Source organism: Salvelinus sp. IW2-2015, linkage group LG32, assembly GCF_002910315.2.
Source record: "Salvelinus sp. IW2-2015 linkage group LG32, ASM291031v2, whole genome shotgun sequence".
NCBI classification, from domain to species: domain Eukaryota; kingdom Metazoa; phylum Chordata; class Actinopteri; order Salmoniformes; family Salmonidae; genus Salvelinus; species Salvelinus sp. IW2-2015.
In genome coordinates, this window is record NC_036871.1 from 11705029 (window position 1) to 11727282 (window position 22254).

General features: G+C 41.8%; 2 protein-coding genes across 4 annotated transcripts; both read right to left on the reverse strand.

Moving 5' to 3' along the window:
- Window positions 1–1397: 1397 nt before the first annotated feature.
- LOC111957093 (choline-phosphate cytidylyltransferase A) lies at window positions 1398–11655 on the reverse strand. 3 transcript variants are annotated; one of them, XM_023977817.2, is made up of 9 exons: window positions 11279–11655; window positions 6147–6267; window positions 5902–6001; window positions 4942–5058; window positions 4598–4749; window positions 3179–3257; window positions 2942–3084; window positions 2524–2712; window positions 1398–2313 (listed from the first exon to the last, which is right to left on the reverse strand). In XM_023977817.2, exons 2-9 carry the CDS (start codon window positions 6258–6260, stop codon window positions 2110–2112), a joined length of 1098 nt encoding a protein of 365 aa, XP_023833585.1. In that variant the 5' UTR covers window positions 6261–6267; window positions 11279–11655; the 3' UTR covers window positions 1398–2109. The 3 variants fall into 3 exon arrangements, with proteins under 3 accessions (XP_023833585.1, XP_070292737.1, XP_023833587.1); XM_070436636.1 differs by lacking the exon at window positions 11279–11655 and adding an exon at window positions 7828–7915; XM_023977819.2 differs by lacking the exon at window positions 11279–11655 and adding an exon at window positions 6458–6526.
- Window positions 11656–13720: 2065 nt separating this feature from the next.
- Window positions 13721–17028, reverse strand: LOC111956877 (stress-associated endoplasmic reticulum protein 1). The gene is made up of 3 exons (XM_023977567.2): window positions 16812–17028; window positions 16171–16246; window positions 13721–14412 (listed from the first exon to the last, which is right to left on the reverse strand). Exons 1-3 carry the CDS (start codon window positions 16893–16895, stop codon window positions 14372–14374), a joined length of 201 nt encoding a protein of 66 aa, XP_023833335.1. The 5' UTR covers window positions 16896–17028; the 3' UTR covers window positions 13721–14371.
- Window positions 17029–22254: the final 5226 nt, after the last annotated feature.

Below are 22254 nucleotides of genomic sequence, written 5' to 3' on the forward strand. Positions count from 1 at the left end.
AAATGTTTTTATAACGCACAGATATGTGAAATGTCGCATCTTAGTGTGATTTTTTTTTTTTTACTGGTAAACAAACTGGTCCTGTAGAAAAGACAGTTTGTGGTCATACGCACATCCTAAACTCAGGTGCCGGGCTCAAATAATACTTTGAATTAACAGAAAGGCCTGCACACTGTCTATGCTGACAACGTATTGCTCAGAAACAGATCTTTGCCAGGTCCGACAGTGCTCACATCCCAAAATATACACAATGTGAAAATCTCTGCAGTTTCTATTATAGGGTCAAGGTCTTTGAAGTGACCCGTTGTTTTTCTAAATTGCTTTTTGGGTCCATCTTCTTTTAGCTAACTAGTTCCTTTCTCTCCTTTGAACTGCTCGAGAATTCACTGTTTCAGTGAGTGGGACTCATCCTGACCACAAGTGGCTTAGCTCTGACCTGCCCTTGTGAGGTTGCCCCTGAAGGTCATATTGCCTTGTTTGTAAACCCTGGTGACCGTCCAGTAAAATCCGATCATGTAACGAGCGCCACCTCTCGTCTTTGTTTTCACTTGGGATTTGTAAGTGTACACGCACTTTCTCTGAGTTGCAATCTACATGAACACGTGCTAGTGAAGGATTGGTTGTATTGCCTCAACCAAAGGTTATGCCATGTCGGGGATCAGATTGCTATATCATGTGGTTACCGGAGTTGATAAACACCTATCTAGGCGTTGTGAAATCAAGCATGTCTGCAATGTAGACCTACTGGAACGCAGCCATGAGGGGATCTGATTAAGCACTGGGTGCCCCGTTCGTCAAGCACTTGGAGTAATGACTTAAGAGTACACTCAATTTTTTATAGGTTTCTCATAAGTGCTGCATCTGTCTTCAAGGGAATGTTTGCATACATTATGGAAAAGTTTCTGCACCATGCCGCCTGTTGACAACCTGGCGGCGGCGATTACTGTTCGATTTGAGAACAGGATTTAAGTCGACAAAGTCCACAAGGTTATGGTTGAAGTTTTTTTATTTTTTTATTCCATTGAATCTCATGCCTGCACATTCAGGAGCTAAACAAACTCAACCCAAACAGTAAAATGTTTAAAACAATGTACATTTTGTATCTGACAGGTTAGTACTGGCTTCTTACATATCAGACAACTCTTGCTACCAAAAGATAGATTATATATATATATATATATAGACATGCCCTAATGAGAAGCAGTATTTTAATGGATTTATTCAAATCCCAAATAATCAGTCCAGTAAAATGTCAAATGATGGATCATATCATCCCTTACACTGTATAGACAATCCAACATGGTTATGATATGCTTAAAACCACCTGCTTTGCTGCCACAGACTAGCAAGGGTTGGGTTAACAGCCAAAATCAAGTGATCCCAACTACAGGAGGGAGATATGTAAAAGGGATAAAATTGTATTACGTATGTAATCATTTAAAAAATTAGGTCTCGTTATTGCACACAATTGTTTGGCTTCAGCTAAAACCTCCTGAAAACAGGTTCTTGAGCCCTACTGAACAAGATCAGTTCTCTAGTTAAATGCTGGGCACTATGCTTTGAAAACCTCTGTCCAAAGACTGACCTCGACTCAGACCATCGAAACCAACTGTTAGTATTATAATGTGCAAAAAGGTCAAGCTGAGTCCATGGATGGAGGACATTGAGATGCCTACACAAGCTAGCAGTTTACACACTCACAGAAGCAAACACTGAGGGGGAATCCTCAAGGGACTGATGGTTACTATATATCATACTCTCAGATCATCTGTAGAGGAATGCAACAGTGTACCAAACACCCCTCAACTTATAGAAGACAAAACTGAATTTCCCACTAAGGTTATAACATCCTGAGTTGGAAGCATGCATCTAAATGTTCCTAATCGGTGAGAAATGCAACATCAGCTGTCAAACTAATTGTGCATTAACCCCCCCTCTGACTGATGTGGTACAGTACATATGAAATGGACACCAGCAATTGAAAAAAAAGACGTGAGGGACAATGCTATACAGATAATTGGACATACTGATGATTGGTTGGAGGGGCTTGAACGCGGATACTGTCGATGGACCGAAGAGCAGGATTAACAAACGCGAGAAATGTGAGCCCTAACCTTCGTCAGACTCGTCATCATCCTCACTGACGGTGTATCCCCGTGCAGCACTGTGGTGGGGTGAGGCCACGGCCTTGTTTAAGAAGGGCATGCGGAAGACGGGGGAGGGAGAGCGCTCACGGGTGGGACTGCTGCTGGGACTCTGTCTTGGGCTGATGGCCTGCAGCATCCGGCCCCTGCCCTCCTTCAACATGTGCTTCTACAGAGAAAGAAGGTGGCATGTCAGTCAACATTACAAGTTCATTGGTTGTTCTTAGGCTATAGAACAAATAAATCCATGTTAGTCCGTGCACACTGATCTATAGCACGATACAAATCTTCCATGGAAAACCACACTCATCACTATATTATTGCCACAAAATACACCAGTCTACTTTACACCACACAGAGAGAGAACAGAAGTTCTCACCAGTGCTCCCTCGGGGCCGAACATCTGCAGGAAGTTGCCGATGAACTCCCGGGACTTCTCCTCCCACTTCTGGATGAGGTCGATGCTCTTGTTCTCCACCTTCTGCACAAACTCTTTACTCTTCTCCTCCACGTCACGCACCTTCCTCTTCACCTTGTCCACACGCTCCTGCAGGTGGTACTTCTTCTCCTGAAAGACAGGGGCACAGTGTCAAATCCAGACCGTGGCGAGCAAGGCTGCACTAGACTAGTAAAAATGTCTTAGCAGCTTTCATTCAACTACTTAAATTAATTCTGCTTCTACTGTCCTCTGACAAATAGACCGATGGCTACCTCAACTTTTGAGTCATAACTAGCAATAGTTATCACATGATCATCACAACTAATAAAAATGATAGCAACATGAAGTGGTAACGCACATTTATGAAGCTGACGTTGAGCTCTTTTGCAGTGTAGCCGCGTTGCAGGTTGCGTCTCACGTACACGTCGTAGTCGCGGACGATGCGTGTGATGATGTCCGAGGTGGAGATGCCCTCCGTCCGCTGGGTGGGCGCAAACATGCCTGTAGGCACAAGGGGTCAAAGGGGTCATCGTGACAGACACATGGTACCAGGACGTTCATGTTTGTCATTCCTACTGGTTGTCATGGTACCCACCCGCCTCCTTGATGTGCTTGTAAACGTCATCCTGGCCTGCTGATGTATATGGGATGTCGTCATGGGCAACAAAGTCGATCTGGTGGGTTATCGGGGTGAATGAGAGATGGATGACGTCACACACAAATATACACAGACAAAATATAAACCACAGTTAAAGTGTTGGTTTCATGAGCTAAAATAAAAAGATCTCCGAAATGTTCCATACGCACAAAAAGGCTTCTCAAATTTTGTGCACAAATGTTTACATCTCTGTTAGTGAGCCTTTGCCAAGATAATCCATCCACCTGACTGGTGAGGAATATGAAGAAGCTGATTAAACATGATCATTACACAGGTGCACCTTGTGCTGGGGACAAAAGGCCCTAGAATGTGCGGTTTTGTCACAATGCCACAGACGTCTCAACTTGAGGGAGCGTGCATCTGGCATGCTGACCGCAGGAATGTCCACCAGAGCTAGCTGTGGCCAGAGTTGAATGTTAGTTTCTCTACCATAGCCCACCTCCAATGTTGTTTTAGAGAATTTGCCAGTACGTCCAACCGGCCTCAACTGCAGACCAGACATCCAGCTTCTTCACCTGCAGGATAGTCTGAGACGAGCCACCCGGATAGCTGATGAAACTGTGGGTTTGCACAACCAAAGAATTTCTGTACAAACGGTCATAAACCGTCTCAGAGAAGCTCATCTGCGTGCTCGTTGTCCTCACCAGGGTCTTGACCTGACTGCAGTTTGGTGTCGAAAACGACTTCAGTGGGCAAATGCTCACCTTCAATGGCCACTGGCACGTTGGAGAAGTGTGCTCTTCACGGATGAATCCCGGTTTCAATTGTACCTGGCAGACAGTGTGTATGGTGTCGTGTGGGCGAGTTGTTTGTCCATCGTGGTGGTGGGGTTATGGTACGTGCAGGTATAAGCTGCGGACAACGAACACAATTGCATTTTAATCGATGGCAATTTGAATGCACAGAGATACCGTGACGAGATCCTGAGGGCCATTGTTGTGCCAGTCATCTGCCGCCATCACCTCATTTTTCAGCATGATAATGCATGGCCCCATGTCCTAAGGAGCTGTACACAATTCCTGGAAGCTGAAAATGTCCCAGTTCTTCCTCGGCCTGCATACTCACCAGACATGTAACCCATTGAGCATGTTTGGGAGGCAAATGGTGGTCACACCAGATACTGACTGGTGTTCTGATCCACGCCCCTACCTTTTATGTATCTGTGACAAACAGATACATAATCTGTATTTCCAGTCATGTGAAATCCATAGATTAGGGCCTAAAATCATTGAAATTGTTGCATAATATATTTTTGGTCAGTGTACATACTCTCAGACCAATCAGCATGTCATTGCTTTCCATTCTCCCCCCCCCCCCATCCCTCTAACTTTCTTTCCCTCTCTCGTGCTCACTCACTCGGTGCTTGGCGAGGAATTCAGGCGTAAGCGTCCAGGGCGCGTTCCTGACAACCTCGTCCACGTAGCGGCAGTGGCTGACTGCATCGTAGCGCTCGTCCTCGTTCATCACTGTGAACCCCTTGAACTTGTGCGTCAGGTCGTCACTACACACTGAGACGGGATGAAGAGAAGCACAGAGGTTCAGGGAAATCGAATGCACAATTAGTCCTAGTACTTAATTAAGCACCATCTATGTAAAGTTAATTATCGGTTAAAAAAAATTCTGCTGAAGAACCAAATGGACAGACAGTGACATGTTAAGAGGAAAGGTTGACACGCACACAGCCAGAGTGAGACACTCACCGCCCACGATGAGGTATGTGTTGGGGAAGAGGCCCTTGGCCTGCATGAGGGCCCGGGCGTGGCCTGAGTGGAACACATCAAATATGCCATCTGCATAGACCCGCACTGGCCTATGAACTGTGGGAGAAAGGAGGGATGTGCTGGTGATGACAGCCAATCACAAGTCACTTCATTAGCGCAACATTCTATACCCCTCAAACTCAACTTGAGTCTGGACCTCAAAGCCAGTTCCACTACATTTTTTTCATTGTTCCCCTCTAATCAGGGACTGATTTAGACCTGGGAGACCAGGTGTGTGCAATTAATTATCAAGCAGAACAGACGGAGGAAAAAGTACCTTAATAGGAAATTACTCAAGTAGAGGTGAAAGTCACCCAGTGTAATCCTACTTGAGTAAAAGACAAAGTATTTGATTTTAAATATACTTGTATCAAAATTAAATGTAATTGCTCAAATATACTTAAGTATCAAAAGTAAAAGTAAGTAGTAAAAGTAAAAGCAAAACCTGATGGCACCATTTTTTTATTTAAATGTATTTACGGATAGCCAGGAGCACGCTCCAAGACTCAAGACATAATTTACAAACGAAGCATGTGTTTTGTGAGTCCGCCAGATCAGAGGCAGTAGGGATGACCAGGGATGTTCTCTTGATAAGTCTGTTAATTTGAATATTGTCAGGGAAAATGTATGGAGTAAAATGTACATCATTTTCTTTAGGAATGTAGTGAAGTAAAAGTAGTCAAAAATATGAATAGTAAAGTACAGATTCCCCAAAAAACTACTTAAAAGTACTACTTGAATACTTTACACCACTGAGAACAGAAAACCAGCAGGCTCCCGACCTCGTGGGGTAATAGTTGAATACCCCTGTTCTATACATTTTCAGAACGGTACATTTGGGGTGAGTGAATAAGAGGTTGTTTTTGAGTGAGTATAAGACTGAGTGTGCGCGCGACTCACATGGAGTTCCCCTCTTGGCCTCCTCCATGCTGACTCGCAGGTATGGAGTGTCCTCAGCCGACTCCAGCTCATCAGCAAAGGAGGCGGGATCTTTTAAACCCTAGTGTAGGAACACACGTTATTACAATGAGGTTTTCCTTCATACGAATCATACGACTCACTTGCCTCTCTTACCCAACACATAGCAACTCCCCATAAACAAAGTCTGCACACACACAGACCCACAAAGCCTCTTCCTCACTCACCACGGTGGATCTTGGGACTTTCCCTGGTCGCTCTACCTCCTCAGCTTCTCCCTTGGATCCATCTCTCCTCCTCTTCCTGGACAGGATTGACCGGCTTGAGCTGTGGGCTTCCATCCAAAGGCTGAAAGGGCAAAAGTCACGTGTTCACACACCAACCACCATCTTGCTTAGAGAGCAAACGTAATCACATGCCGTTTTGATACGCTCAAACAGAATGTGTTGTCTACATGCAAGAACAACATTAACCAGTACAAGGATGTGCAAATAAGTCATCTTGACTCTACTGAAGGTCACATAGGCTTATTTCTTACAAATGATGAGATAGAATTGTCTCTCTGCAGCGAGTCTACATCGAATTACTTCGGTGAATTCCATTCAATTATTGGCCACAGGGCGGCATCCATCCACGAGCAGGACCCGGAGGCAGGCGGGTCAGGTGGTGGGTTTCTGCGTCTGCCGCGTCGAATGGTACCGTTACCTAATAACCTGCGCATGTTCTCGGTGAACACATTCACTTAGATTTAAAATCACCCACACTTTCAAATCGACACTTGCCTCTGTTCAGGTTTAATGCTCGGATTTATGTTGAAATTATTAATGCCTTTTTTTAAGGAAATAACTTTGCCCCGCCTCATTCCGGAAATTCCTTCGCAATAACATTGAGGGCTAAAAAAAAGTTTGACCGTCGGCTTTAATATCCTTTAGTCAAAAAGTACTACTGGATTAGGTAGCTGGTGTGAATGTATTAGGCTATAGTTTCACAATCAACAGTGTGGTTGCATACCTTTGTGGCTCAACCTTTCTTGGATAACTGGCACAGTTTAACGGTGTTTTAGAGATTGACATTTGCATGTCATGTCTGAAATTAGTAGCTATTTGATCAAGGGCGATACTCCATGGTACCGGAATTACGCTTTCACTCCGATGTTTCACTTTGAGATGTATGCCAAACAAAAAACATTGATTTCAAAGTTTAACAAATCATAAAACTGTGTTAACAAGGACTACTTCGAACGATTTAGACAGAATAACTGCAGATGCAAAATTTGGTAAAACAATTAAAGGTAAAATATCCCGCGAAAAAAATCTGGAACCACATTTTCCAAATATCTGCTCCAAATGATGATTCAAAGTTGTCTGCAGAAAGAATGGGGTGTCAGCTATGACATGACAAATATTTCGTAAATTGAAATTGATTTACATCTGGTAACGGAATTCCATAATTTGTCCCTAATATGTACTATACAGAAATGCATTATTATGGATATGACTATCACTATCCTACATAGCTACACAAAAGGTAAAAATATGCAATATCCTTATTTTGCACATTATTCTAGACACTGGCTATCATTGTAATGAGCTCCGCCTCCAAACAAGATCACATTTGGTTGGTACCGACCAGACCAAATCTGAAACAATCATAGATGTCTATGTTTCACAAGTTTGGACATCACAGCATAGCTCAGTATACAGTAGGGCACAGAATACGGCTCAGTAGAATAGGAGTACAGTAAATATGTTCAGCATAGTAGATACTGTATGTTCAGTACACTGTATGTTTAGTACAGTGTATGTTCAGTACAGTATACTGTACTCTACTTTTTTTATTGTACTGTCCAAACTTGTGAAACAGACATCTATGATCGGTTCAGATTTGGCCCGGTCAGGGCGGACTGACCAAATTTCAGCTACTTTTCAACTTCCATGGAGGTCCGGTGTAGATCGGTGCTCAGTGGGTGAGGTTGCTTGTTACAGTAAATGGAAAGAGGGTAGGTGTCATGGTAGATGTCAGTAAGAGCCGGGAGAGGTGACATTAACTGAACTGGAGAGAGAGAGAGAGCGCCAGAGAGAGAGAGGAAGAAGGGGAGGGAGGGGTTGTCCACACTGTTCAGTTTTGCTTTGACCACCAGACGACAGAGGAAGGGAAAAAAACAGTTATGAGCTGAACATAACAGTACGCCAGTGGAAGGGAGGACAGTAGAAGGTGAACTATGGGAAATCATAGTAGTCACAACCACAGTTTGTGACTGATTTCCCATAGTAGACAATTAAATTGCAGTAATTCTGTTACTAATTAATAAACAAACTTGACATCAGTAAAAACACAAACTAATTGGTAGGTCTACCTTTACTTGTTACTTTATGAACTTTCATTATCCTTCCTCATGAGGGAGAGAAATTATAAAATATCTTAAAGATACAGTATGTGGGTTTTTTGGTAACAAAATTAGCACAAGACAAAGTTTCTTAAAAACGTACAGAAAGCAAATAATTTCTCAAACAAAATGTGATGATATTAGTGGGCAGGGTCTTTACTTCAACATGATTGTGTTTTGATGCCAGACTTTTTCTGGTAGATGTTTTCTAAGACCCCTTTTCAATCTGTTATACCAGAAATCAAAGCCTTTGCTTATTGAGAAATGTATATAATATGCCTTAATTAAAGAAAAGAGACTCATCTTTCATTTGACACCCAATTTGACATGCTCTTATGAAGTTCACATGTTGGTGCTCATGGATCCTTTTAGATTGAAATCCCCACATGCAGTTTGCAAAAGTCATAGGCTATTTGTAATGTTAGCGGGTGCCAAGCTGCAATGGCTTAAACACAATGTTCCCATAACTCTTTAACCGTGTGTGTATTCCACGGATTCAGTTACTTTGGACTACTTGTATTATTCTATTCCAGTCTACAGACCATTATCTTCTAGCAAAGTGTGTGTGTCACTCTCTGTGCGTGTAACTGCCAAAATAAAGAAAACGCTTGAGTAAATGAGGGATACAAAGTATATTGAAAGCAGGTGCTTCCACACAGGTGTGGTCCCAGAGTTAATTAAGCGATTAACATCCCATCATGCTTAGGATCATGTATAAAAAATGCCCAGTTGCCCATTGTTTTTGCTACCATGGCTAGAAAAGAGATCTCAGTGACTTTAAGGGGAGGAGGGGGGTGTTAACGTGTGTGTCAGTCACCAGATCTCAATTGAACACTCATGGGAGATTCTGGAGCAGTGCCTGAGGCAGCGTGTCGCACCACCATCAACAAAACACCAAATTGTGTAATTTCTCATGGTAGAATGGTGTTGCATCCCTCCAATGGAGTTACAGGCACTTGTAGACTCTATATTAGTGGTCACCAACCTTTTCTGAGTCAAAATCCATGCCGAGATCTACCGCTCTGATTTTTTATTAACATGACTTAAAAAATATAAGCCTATGCAACATTAACCTATTAAAAACAGTTCTGTAGCAATGAGGTTTGTGCAGTAAGCTATAGGCCCAATACATTATCACCGCATACTGGCTTTGCTTGAATTGACCTGCCAATGCATTGTTGTTCGGCACATTTAAAAATATATATATTTCAAATTTTGGAGGTAGGCTATATGATCACACCGGTAATTGTTGTATTACTTGTGAGGCACAGCTGAGTGAGCATACATTTAAATAATTTGCTTTTTATTTTACTGAGCTGATGGTGCCTGCATCTGATGGTCAGTCTCAGCGGAGAGAGAGAGCCACAGACTGAGGGTCTGCCTCTCAACATCCCGCCACTCTCCCTTTCCTCCACTGACACTGACCAAAAAGGGACACCGTCTTCCAGGTGATGGCGAAACTCGAGTCGCACCACATTATTTCTGTCTCATGCACAAATTCATGTTGTTACTCCTATGAACAGAGAAAGTGAAATATTCCTCAATATAAGAGACCCAAGATGCTAATAATAACAACTCAAGCCTATCAATACACTTTCCTCCTCATTCATTACTGCTGCACTGCTTGTTGTAGCACTGAGTGGAAATAGGAAGAACTCACATTATGGGTTATAAAAGTGTTGAATACAAAGTGTTGACAGTGCTGAGTAAGAACTTAAACTCACTCATAAAAGCAGCAGCTCTTTGCTGTATTCATTGACAGTTTCTCTCATGGTTTTAAACGTTTTGAAATCTCCCAGTATCCATTTTGCCGTAGCTTTCTTTTATGCCTGCTACGTTACTGCAGACTCTGTCATCTGAGCAATCTGATTGGCCAGCGATAGCATAGTGCACTTGATTTCCTCTCCAGGCCCACCGGGAAGGCAGAGTTTGTACCTTCAGACACGTGAAATGGCAACAGCTTGCCTACCCGGCGCGCAGGGCAGCGGAATTGGCTGCACCTACCACCAACAGCCCGAGACTAATAAAACAAATAGAAAACGCAAGGCTTCATCGTTGAGTTTTTTACAGAAATGTTTGGCGATCGACTAGAAATGCCTTGGAGATCGACAAGTCGATCGTGATTTACTGGTTGGTGACCACTGCTCTATACCAAGGCACATTGATGCCGTTCTGGTGGCTAAACACCCTATTAAGGAACTGTTAGTGTTCCATTTTTTGGCAGTTACCTTCATCTGTCTCACACACTTTGCTAGAATATGGTCTCTGGTCTGTAGACTGGAAAATATTGCTTGTTAAGTCACTAACCACTAGCTACTAACTGATCCCATGGAAGGCTCACCGATCTACACCAATTGATTGTCAGTGATACAAGAGAGAAAGGTGGCTAGGAGTTCACACGAAACTTTAGTTTAGCTGATAGTGACCTCATAGGGCAGCTGTACAGTCTTAGCAAACAGTCGTTCATCTCTTAGGTTGCCATGAGTCACCATGCAGACAGATTCCTTCTCTGACTCAGATTTGACAAGCCAACAAAGTATGCAGGTAAGTAACCGGCTGTACCTGACAGGTACAACCCTCTGGAAACTAAATCAGTGGGCGGATTCGATTATGCTGAGGCGCGAGACACTGCTCTATTGCCCGTAACGTGAACGGGCAAAGGAGGGAGTGCGGGCCCAACAGTCATGGTGCTTTCAAAACAACTGGGAAATCGGGAGAAAAAAAATGAGGACGAATCATGACGTCTGTGATCTTCAGGACGGAAAATCTGTCCTAAAAAGTAGGCCCGAGTTCCCGACTAGGAATTACGCGTTGGATTACAGTTTAAACGAATTTTCCCATTCGGAGTTCGTTTTTTCCCCCCGAGTTCCCAGTTGTCTTGAACGCACTGAAATCGGAGATTTCCAAGTTCCCAGTTATTTTGAACGCGGCATCATACTCAGATAACTAAAAAGACATAATTCACGTACTTACCGCTCTGTGCTTGGAATTTGCAGTGTAGAAGTAGGTAACGTTACTGCTGAAAGCTATCTAGCTCATAGACAGTGTGCTAGGGAAATCTTTTATAGCTAACTAACGTTACTGTCAAGTTGGTTTGCTCTCTGTTGCTTGCTATCTGTTGGTTAATAACGCTAAATTCACTAACTAGCTAGCTAGAACAGTGCACCCAACACTCAGGTAATGTTAGTCCAATGTCTCGAACTGTGCCACCAGCTCGATGGGAAGAGGACGCGCATTGGTTAGGGAGTAGACTAACATATGGATTATCAACAGAGTATTTCTAGCTAACTAATGCAGTCATCGGAATGACAGTTTACTCCACAGGAACTACAACAACCGGGACACGTCTCCAGGAAATTACGTAAAAATTAAAGGGTGCCTGACATTTCCGGTAAAATCACCTCAGTCAGAGAGGAAGATACGAAGCGAGATGTTACTCTCGCCAAAACCTGGCAAAAAATAAGCCCAATGCCTACATGGGCTTTTTTTGTACATAAACTTGTCGCCTGCCTTCCCGCCCAAGTATAGGTAGCTGCGTCTCAGACTTGTCTCAGATTAGTGGGTGTGTCAAAAACTCCTTTCCATGCACACATACCAAAGGTTTTTACAACTAAACTAATATGTATTTATTTCAGTTTATTTGAGTAAATACTTTAACACTTTTCTTTCTTAAAACGGAATTGTTGGTTAACGGCTTGTAAGTAAGCGTTTCACTGTAAGGTCTACTACACCTGTTGTATTCGGCGCATGTGACAAATAAAATTTGATTTGCTAGACCACAGCCTGTCATTTCAAATTGGAACATATTAGTCATAGTGGGCAGAGCCAAGCACGAGCTAGCGAGATCCGATTGGCGCGTTCTAGCTAACATTTGCATATTTCCGTCAGTTAACGCCTACTCTGAAGTGCGCGTGTGCAATAACTCAATTTGCCTTTACACTCTTTCTAAACAACGCACTTTTTAACAGCTTGGCATAGGGGAAATTATACAAAACCTCCGTCACTCTGTTCGTAACAGATACTAGTTTTGGGAACAGAAAACTGTATTGAGATAATGTTTTATTGATGAGACAATTTAGCAGAATGTCGGACAAAATCCACCTCGTTCCATCTTCTCCCACTTGTATTCCTCTGACTACCATATTTGATAGTGAGTGGAAACGCCAAGCGGATGCTTCACATTTATACATCCGGTGAAATATCTCTCATTGTTCTATCTGTGCCCATACTCCGTTCGCCATATCGGGTCCACTGAGGTATCGATTGGATTGGGACGCACCACTCCCAATGTTAGGGCGGAGATATCAGCATCTCGTCATTATATACAGATTTCTGTTTCTTGTTTTGAATGGCCCGATGCCCCGGTTGGGTGAAGATTTCGCTTAATGACCAATATAATGGTCTAAAATATCCAAACTCCAGCCACCCGGGACAACAGGCCATGAAAAACGAACTCTCCCTCAGCGGCGTAGAGAACGGACCACAATGTAGCAACCAATGATTTATATGTACACACTAGACCTGGCACTCCCCCCACCATTTAAAACAATATTTTGAAAGCTATAGAAATGCATTTATTAACGTACAGACACCTTAATGCATACTAAAGTTGTATTATGTGAGCTAAACAAAAACAAAATATAAAACATTTATCTTAATGTATCATTTTTATAGATTACTAATATTATGGTCCCCACTACTACCAATAAATAGTTTATTTTGGTCTTTTAAACATTTAATTGATGTAAGAATTCCATTAATTCCTTTGGATGACTGCTCCTACTGGGGAGTGCCAATATGGCCAATACATAGCATTAACAATCCAGGGTTTATACACATCATTAGTGGCAACGAACTGGCAGTGGATGAGGCTAAAGAGTTTATTCTCTACTCAGGCAAATACATTTTCAGGACACTACACTAGCTAGTATACTACCCACATGCAAATATGTGAGTTTTTATTCTGGGTGATATGTATGATGCATAAGAAATGCACACAAAATAAATGTACCAATTATCATCTTTTATTCATTTCTCTCATACATTGCCAGCATATTTTATGCAGTCAAACAACCAGGTGGTCATTTACATCCAACCCTTAATCTTTACTTCTAAAACACTGGTTTAGCAAAGATAATTCAATTTTATCCAGTAAGTGTGAGCCTTGAACCATTTCTGTCAACTTGAGGACAGGACAATGTCAGATCAACTATCTAAGTATGAAGATGACCTCATCTTACTTTTGCTGATTCATATTCAACTAACTGTGGACCAGATGACAATACCAAAGCCTCAAGAAAAGCAGGGCAAATCAATAGAGACAAAATTGAGATAAAGGAGTTGAGGACTAGACCGCAAACAGAAGATGCAAAAATAGGAATGCTTATTATCATTACGTACCACTAGTTTCTACTATTGAGTTCTTTTGCCATGAGAATTATATCCGGCTTCATATCTTGTGCTTAGACTTGTGTTGCTGAACTTCTTCCCAGTCCAACCAAGGCATTTGGTCGTACTACCAAAACTGAACATTTTCAAAGCAAACATAACCTTTCAATATACTAAATTAAAGTGGAAATTGTATAGTTCATATTACACAAAAATTATAACGAAGTGGTGGCAAATAAGACTTCCAAAAAGGACAACCGAAAACAGAAACAAAGCTCATGATTCCACAAGATGGCCAACTTGCCTGAGATTGACAGAACACATTACCTTATTATTTCGGAAAACCCACTACTGGAATGTAGCTTATGGCTTTTTTTGTGTGCTGTAAAGTGTTCACCTTTATCATTTAAGGCACAAGGAAGGAATGACTTGATAGAGCTTGCCAAAAGTAACCAGCAAGACAAATAATATAGAAAAGGCCAAATAAAATAAGACAAATTAAGAACAAAAAGTCACAAAAAGTGCAAGATAGTGGCTCATCCTCCTTGACCTAGCTTTGTGCAGCTTAAGAAGACTGAGAATGTTGAGTGAAGGATAATGGGATGTCATAGAGCAGAGACAGAGGTGTTTCTTGGTTGGCCAGATACTGAGTGGAATGGATGGGTTCGACATGTCATCCTACATGCCCATCCGAATGCTCTGAATGATCTGGAAGATAGCTGTGGAGAGAAATTCAAATGTTAAGAAAATAAATCACTGGAGTTCATGGACAAAGAAACTTGGCGAGTCAAAGAATCTCTTGAATGACACTGGAAAACCCTGACCTGGGGGAAAAAAAGCGTTTTAATTCACCGATGACAGCAGTCGTCATTGAAGCTCAGAACACAGCTGGGAACTGACCAGAATGTTCCGCCGGAATTGTCTACTTTACCCATTTTCTTCTAATTCGCCAGTGTGACTATATCCCTCCTTTCCTGCAAGGTATTCATTTTGATTTCCAAGGTGACTAATGTAATTGCTCAATTATGTTCTGATGGAATCTCTGAAAGTGTTGCCAAACCCACTGACTACTAAAAGCTTGGATTGGGACAAACAGTGGGAGGTAGTAAAGCAAAATGTCAAACCAGACCACACAAACAGTACAAACAGATTATCTGACCATGGATAAAAGAGAAACAGTCTCCAACAGTTAGCTGGCGGAGGTCCTAGAACACTTGTCAAAACTTGTGTCCTTCCCCAATATTAGCTGAGGTGGGCAACAAGCACGTTGATATTGCCTGTTAAAGGTAAACAGTGACAAAAAGATGTGTAAAAAGGCTGACAAAACCCTGAGGCTGTTACAAGAGACTAACAAACCCCTCAAGGGACCACTGCTTGGTTTAAATACTGCAAAAACTTTGTACGACAAAGTTATGAAATCTGTTTTTAGACTCAGGTTTTGCCATCAGCTCGAAGATGGTGTCACCTTTTTGGTCAGTCTTACTCTTAGCAGAGGGGGCAGAGCTGAGGGTGGTCCGACAGTGAGAAGCGGGCCCTCTGATGCTCTCCCTCCGCTGAGACTGACCATCAGATGCTGGCACAATCAGTCCAGTAAAATAAAGGCACATTCTTTCAATTTATGCACACTCAGCTGTGCCTCACAAGTAATATAACAAATGATGATCCTATACCTCAAGTTGAAATACCATTTTTTTTTATGGTTTGAGAAGAACAATTCAAGCATAGCCAATAATGTATTGGGCATATAGCTTCCAACAACCTCATTGCTACATAACTGTTTTTAATAGGTTAATGTTGCATAGGCTTATGTTTTTTAAGTCATGTTATTATTTTTTTTACAAATCTAAGCAGTAGATCTCTGCCTTCTGACTCAGAAAGTGATCTAATCTCAGAAAGGTTTGGGGAGTACAAGGATCAGATAGGTAAGCAATAGGGTTTCATCTGGCCTTATGACAAGCTCAGTAAAATGTTGGATACACCCATCCAATCCTTTCAGATCAACAAATGTGTCTAGGACATGGGATGGGCAAATGGCGGCCCACTGTGCAATTTCAAAATTTGGTTGCGAATCAGCAGTTTCTATCTTGTTAAGTCAGTCACTGATAAGTCAGTCAATTAGCCCATGTCAGCTACATTTTTTTTTTTAGATTGCCAACTTAGTTTTGAGCCAGCTATCTATACTTGTTATCATGATCGAATTACCGACAGGTCCTCATTCATTTTGTTAGTCACTCTCACTCAGATATCATATTAAAAACTGAAAACATCTCTCCACCCTATGGCAAAATGTGTAGAATTGCACCATAGATTATTTAAAACGTCAACATTTTCTCTACACCCCAAATTCCTCTCCGCTGTCAAGCGGGGGGAGCCACTAAAATGTTTTGCTTGCAATGTGGGACAGGGGGAGAATATGGGGATCAATTTCAGAGCTGTTCATTGTCACTGGCAAATTAGTAAAAGTCAACACAACTCACCTGATCCACACACAACAAAGATGAAGAGCGCCAACAGCCAGGGTCCGACGGCTACCTTATCATCCTGAGGGTTTCTCTGTGGAACCAAATACAGTACACGTCATGCTATCATGTCAAAAGTAATCATTACAAAAAAGTTTTGAAACTGCATTAAAAGCGCAGTAACTGCAGTCGACTGTGGTATTTTGGACGTAGTAACTGCAGTTATACTGCACTGTAACTGCTGTTACACTACAAAATTACTGTATTAAAAATATATATTTGCAGCATACTGCTGTTAAACTGCACTTTGACTGCAATCAGAGTGCAGTCATTCTACTGTACTGTATCATATTGGTCAAACATGTATACCTCTAAAAGCCGTAATCAGAAACATACAGCGCTTTAAATAAAAATGTAACTCAACTTGGCATGATGTAAAAATGTACTTTCATGGATACTATTAATGTTACAGCTGACCAAAGATTGACAGCATGAGCTGTTGGCACCTGGGCTAGAAACATTGATATATGTGAATATATAAATAAAAAGCTAGCAAACAATCAGACACTTAAGCGTTTGCCTTTGACTAATTTACGTAGCGTTAACATATTCCTTAACTCGTTCGCAAACCGAAATAAAAATAGTTTAAAAAATGTTACCGTGGACTTGGATACGTTGCCTCTTTGCGTGATATTCTTGCTGTGTTTTTCGTTGGCCATACGAATTCTCTGTTTGGCGACCATCTTCCAAATAAGTAGGTTATTAATTATTTTTACAAAAAGTTAGGAATGTGAGTGATATGGTTAATATGTCTCACGTATGTAGTGGTGGCTCTAGCCTAGAGTACCCACTTTTTCAAAAGGAAGAAGAATAGCAGTGCAAATGTATACGTATACAAATCTTAACCCCGCCCACACAGGAAGACCACATTTCGAACTTGCAATGTTTATTTGGTATATCTTTCCGCCGCCCACTGTGTGGCAATATAGTTCTACCCACTTCGATCATTCCACAGTAGCATTTACAATACTGCCTTTGCTAGTGCAGTTTCGGTCCGTGTGTTTATGTATAATTCCTATTTCCTTGACCAGGTCCACAATCCTAGTGCTTCAACTATTTCGACGTTGATGTAGTAAAAGCAAACCTAATGAACTTGACTTGGATGGTATTTGGTATTTTATTAGGATCCCCATTAGCTGTTGCAAAAGCAGCAGCTACTCTTTCCGGGGACACACAAAACATAAAACATTACATAATAAAGACATTAGTAGACAAAAACAACTCAAGGACAGAACTACATCAACTAAAAAATAAGGCACACGTAGCCTACATATCAATACCAATACATACACACAAACTATCTCGGTCAAATAGGGGAGAGGTATCGTGCCTTGAGGTGTTGCTTTATCTGTTTTTTGAAACCAGGTTTGCTGTTCATTTGAGCAATGCATTGACAATTACATTTTAATTTCAGATTCAGATTTCAGTACTGTCTTTATTCTTGTATAGGGGGGAATGTAAGGTAGGTTAATGATCCCCAAACCAACAATGATCAGAATTTACAAATATACTGAACAAAAATATAAAGTGTTGGTCCCATGTCTCATGAGCTGAAATAAAATATCCCAGAATTTGTCCACACTGTAAGAATATTTTGAGGATAAATACACAACGCAGAGGACGAGAGGTCAATAGAGTACTAATGATCAATGGAAATAGTGTTTTTTCTGTAATATCAATGGGTCAGAGACATGGGAGGAATTTCAGACCGGGACTCATAGCTACATGGCAAGTTCTCATTGGTCCAAATTGTTTATACATTGAACCTGAAATAGGATACTTGTTATTTGGCCATTGGCCCAGTTTTATTGCAAGGAATTGTAATTGGTCACCACAGGCTATGGCTGGGTTATAAAACTACATCCTGTTCCTTTGTTCTGTGGAGAGAGTCACTGAGGACAAGGGAGCATGAACATCTACTGCCCTGCATGATTTGTTCTCTTTGAATAAACCTATTTTCCTCCCCCTGATTTGCTTTGGGGTCTGTGTTATTGAAGAATAACATCAACTGCTAACAACACCCACAAAAAGCTTATTTCTCTCAAATTGTGTGCACAAATTTGTCTACATCCCTGTTCGTGAACATTTATTCTTCTGCCAAGATCATCCAACCACCTGACAGGTGTGGCATATCTAGAAGCTGATTAAACAGCATGATCGTTACACAGGTGCATCTTGTGCTCAGGATAATAAAAGGCCACTCTAAAATGTGCAGTTTTGTCACACAACACAATACCTCAGACGTCTCAATTGTTGAGGGAGCATGCAATTGGTATGCTGACTGCAGGATTGTCCACCAGGGCTGTTGCCAGAGGATTGAATGTCAATGTCGTTTTAGAGAATTTGGCAGTACGTACAACCGGCCTCACAACCGCAGACCACGTGTAACTACGCCAGCCCAGGACATCCAAACTGGCTTTGTTGAAATTGTTGCATGTTGCGTGAATATTTTTGTTCAGTATACAGTGCATTCGGAAAGTATTCAGACCCCTTGACTTTTTCCATATTTTGTTCAATTACAGACTTATTCTAAAATTGATTAAATTGTTTTTTCCCCCATCAATCTACACACAATATCCCATAATGACAAAGCAACAACTGAAATATCTAATTTACATAAGTATTCAGAACCTTTACTCAGTACTTTGTTGAATCACCTTTGGCAGTGATTACAGCCTCGAGTCTTCTTGGGTATGAAACTACAAGCATGGCACACCTGTATTTGGGGAGTTTCTCCCATTCTTCTCTGCAGATTCTCTCACACTCTGTCAGGTTGGATGGGGAGCGTCACTGCACAACTATTTTCAGGTCAATTCAGAGATGCTCGATCGTGTTCAAGTCCGGGCTCTGGCTGGGCCACTCAAGGACATTCAGAGACTTGTCCCGAAGCCACTCCTGCATTGTCTTGGCTGTGTGCTTAGGGTCATTGTTCTGTTGGAAGGTGAACCTTTGCCCTAGTCTGAGGTCCTGAGTACTCTGGAGCAGGTTTTCATCAAGGATCTCTCTGTCCTTTGCTCCGTTCATCTGTCACTCGATCCTGACTGGTATTCCAGTCCCTGCTGCTGAAAAACATCCCCACAGCATGATGCTGCCACCACCGTGCTTCACCGTAGGGATGGTGACAGGTTACCTCCAGACGTGACGCTTGGCATTCAGGCAAAAGAGTTCAATCTTGTTTCTCATGGTCTGCGAGTCCTTTAGGTGCCAAGCGGGCTGTCATGTACCTTTTACTGAGTAATGGCTGCCGTCTGGCCACTCTACCGTAAAGGCCTGATTGGTGGAGTGCTTCAGAGATTGTTGTCCTTCTGGACGGTTCTCCCATCTCCACAGAGGAACTCTGGAGCTCTGTCAGAGAGACCATCAGGTTTTTGGTCACCTCCCTGACCAAGGCCCTTCTCCCCCGATTGCTCAGTTTGGCCAGGTGGTCAGCTCTAGGAAGAGTCTTGGTGGTTCCAAACTTCTTCCATTTTAGAATGATGTTGGCCACTGTGTTCTTGGGGACCTTCAATGCTGCAGAAATGTTTTGGTACGCTTCCCCAGATCTGTGCCTCAACACAATCCTGTCTCAGAGCTATAACTACAGTTCCTTCGACCTCATGGCTTGGTTTTTGCACTGACATTCACTGTCAACTGTGGAACCTTATATAGACAGGTGTGTGCCTTTCCAAATCATGTCCAATCAATTGAATTTACAACAGGTGGACTCCAAGTTGTAGAAACATCTCAAAGATGATCAATGGAAACAGGATGCACCTGAGCTCAATATCGAGTTTCATAGCAAAGGTTCTGAATACTTACTTAAGGTATTTCTAAAAACCTGTTTTCACTTTGTCATTATGGGGTAATGTGTGCTGATTGATGAGGGAAATGTTTTATTTTTAATCCATTTTAGAATCAGGCTGTAACGTCACAAAATGTGGAAAGGTCAAGGGGTCTGAATACTTTTCCGAATGCACTATATATTCAACCCACAGACAGTTTAAGCAGACAAATGGTGTTGGTGGTGACAGTTATGATTGCAGATTATTAGTCACTTGGTTGTGTCCAGTGAGATAATTGAATCTTTTAATCCTTGAGATAATAAAAAAAAATGATAATTCAATTTTACAGGTAAATGTTCACCTACTGGTTGGCATTAATATTAAAGAGCCACCTCAGAGACAGTTGCCGCACCTATTTCCAGTAATTCCAGTAATTCCTATCCTAGAGCGGAAATTCTTGTTGAGGTGTCACCTTGAAGACTGACGCTGGCTGCTAATACATATTTTCGGGGTGGGAACGTTGTGGTGATTTCCACCTGTAGCAGAGAAATAACAAATAGGGCACTCACTGACAGCTGTCACTGTAATTAGCTAGCATGCTAATCCTAGCCAGCTAATGAAAGTTATGTGAGCACCATTTAGGTACTGTAAGGTGTCAGGTGAAAATAATTATAATTATTATAAAATAATAATAATTTTAAAATTATTTTTTAAGAAGACTACCACCCTACATGTCAAGAGATGAGTTTCAGCTAAACTGTGCCTATATGAGCTGTTGACATGCGGGCCACCAACCATACACATTCACCCTGACCCTACTTAGGCAAAGACAACAGTGCTGACATAACATTGACAGCTCAGTGCAGCATTTCTCCACCATTTCTGTACCAGTGACTGGCAAGACATGGTCCTCTTTTTTTAACCAGCTCATGTTTAAAACAATTTGTAAAAACACCACTGGAGATACAACTCACCAATATTACTGTTCCTCTGCTCTAGCCTTGTTGTTTGCCTCCCTGTTGTGCCTTCAGGAGGTATTCACACCCCTTGACTTTGTCCACATTTTGTTGTTACAGCCTGAATTTAAAATGGATTCAATTGCGATTTTGTGTCACTGGCCTACACACAATACCCCATAATGTCAAAGTGGAATTATGTTTTTAGAATGTTTAACAACTTAAAACATCTTAAGCTGAAATGTCTTGAGTCAATAAGTACTCAAACCCTTTTTTTTGGCAAGCGTAAATAAATTCAGGAGTAAAATGCATGTTTTGGAATATTTTTTTCCCCTACATGCTTCCTACTTTTCACTCTGTCAATTAGGTTAGTATTGTGGAGTAACTAAAATGTTGTTGATCCATCCTCAGTTTTCTCCTATCACAGGCATTAAACTCTATAGCCGTTTTTAAGTCACCATTGGCCTCATGGTGAAATCCTTGAGTGGTTTCCTCTCCCACAACTGAGTTAAGAAGGACACTGTTACGTATACGCCTGGAGTCAGAAAGGATGTGCAGGAGGTGAGTTTAATACAGAACAGCTACAAATGCACAAACATGGAAAATGAAATTAATGTGTGAGACAATTAAAAATACCTATGGACTGATGAACACAGAGGGCTAAATAAAGGGGAAGTAATCAGAAAAGTGAGGAATTCCAGGTGTGCCTAATGATGAGGCGCAGGTGTGCGTGAGGAAGGTTGCCAGGTGTGCGTAATGATGGGTTGCCAGAACTGGTGGTTAGTAAACTGGTGACGTTGAGCGCCGAAGCGGTAGTAGACGCCTAAACTCAGCAAAAAAAGTAACGTCCCTTTTTCAGGACCCTGTCTTTCAAAGATATTCGTAAAAATCCAAATAACTTCACAGATCTTCATTGCAACGGGTTTGAACACTGTTTCCATGCTTGTTCAATGAACCATAAACAATGAATGAACATGCACCTGTGGAACTGTTGTTAAGACACTAACAGCTTATAGACAGTAGGCAATTAAAGTCACAGTTATGAAAACTTAGGACACTAAAGAGGCCTTTCTACTGACTCTGAAAAACACCAAAAGAAAGATGCCCAGGGTCCCTGCGTGAATGTGGCTTAGGCATGCTGCAAGGAGGCATGAGGACTGCAGATGTGGCCAGGGCAATAAATTGCAATGTCCGTACTGTGAGACGCCTAAGACAGAGCTACAGGGAGACAGGACGGACAGCTGATCGTCCTCGCAGTGGCAGACAACGTGTAACAACACCTGCACAGGATCGGTATATCCAAACATCACACCTGCGGGACAGGT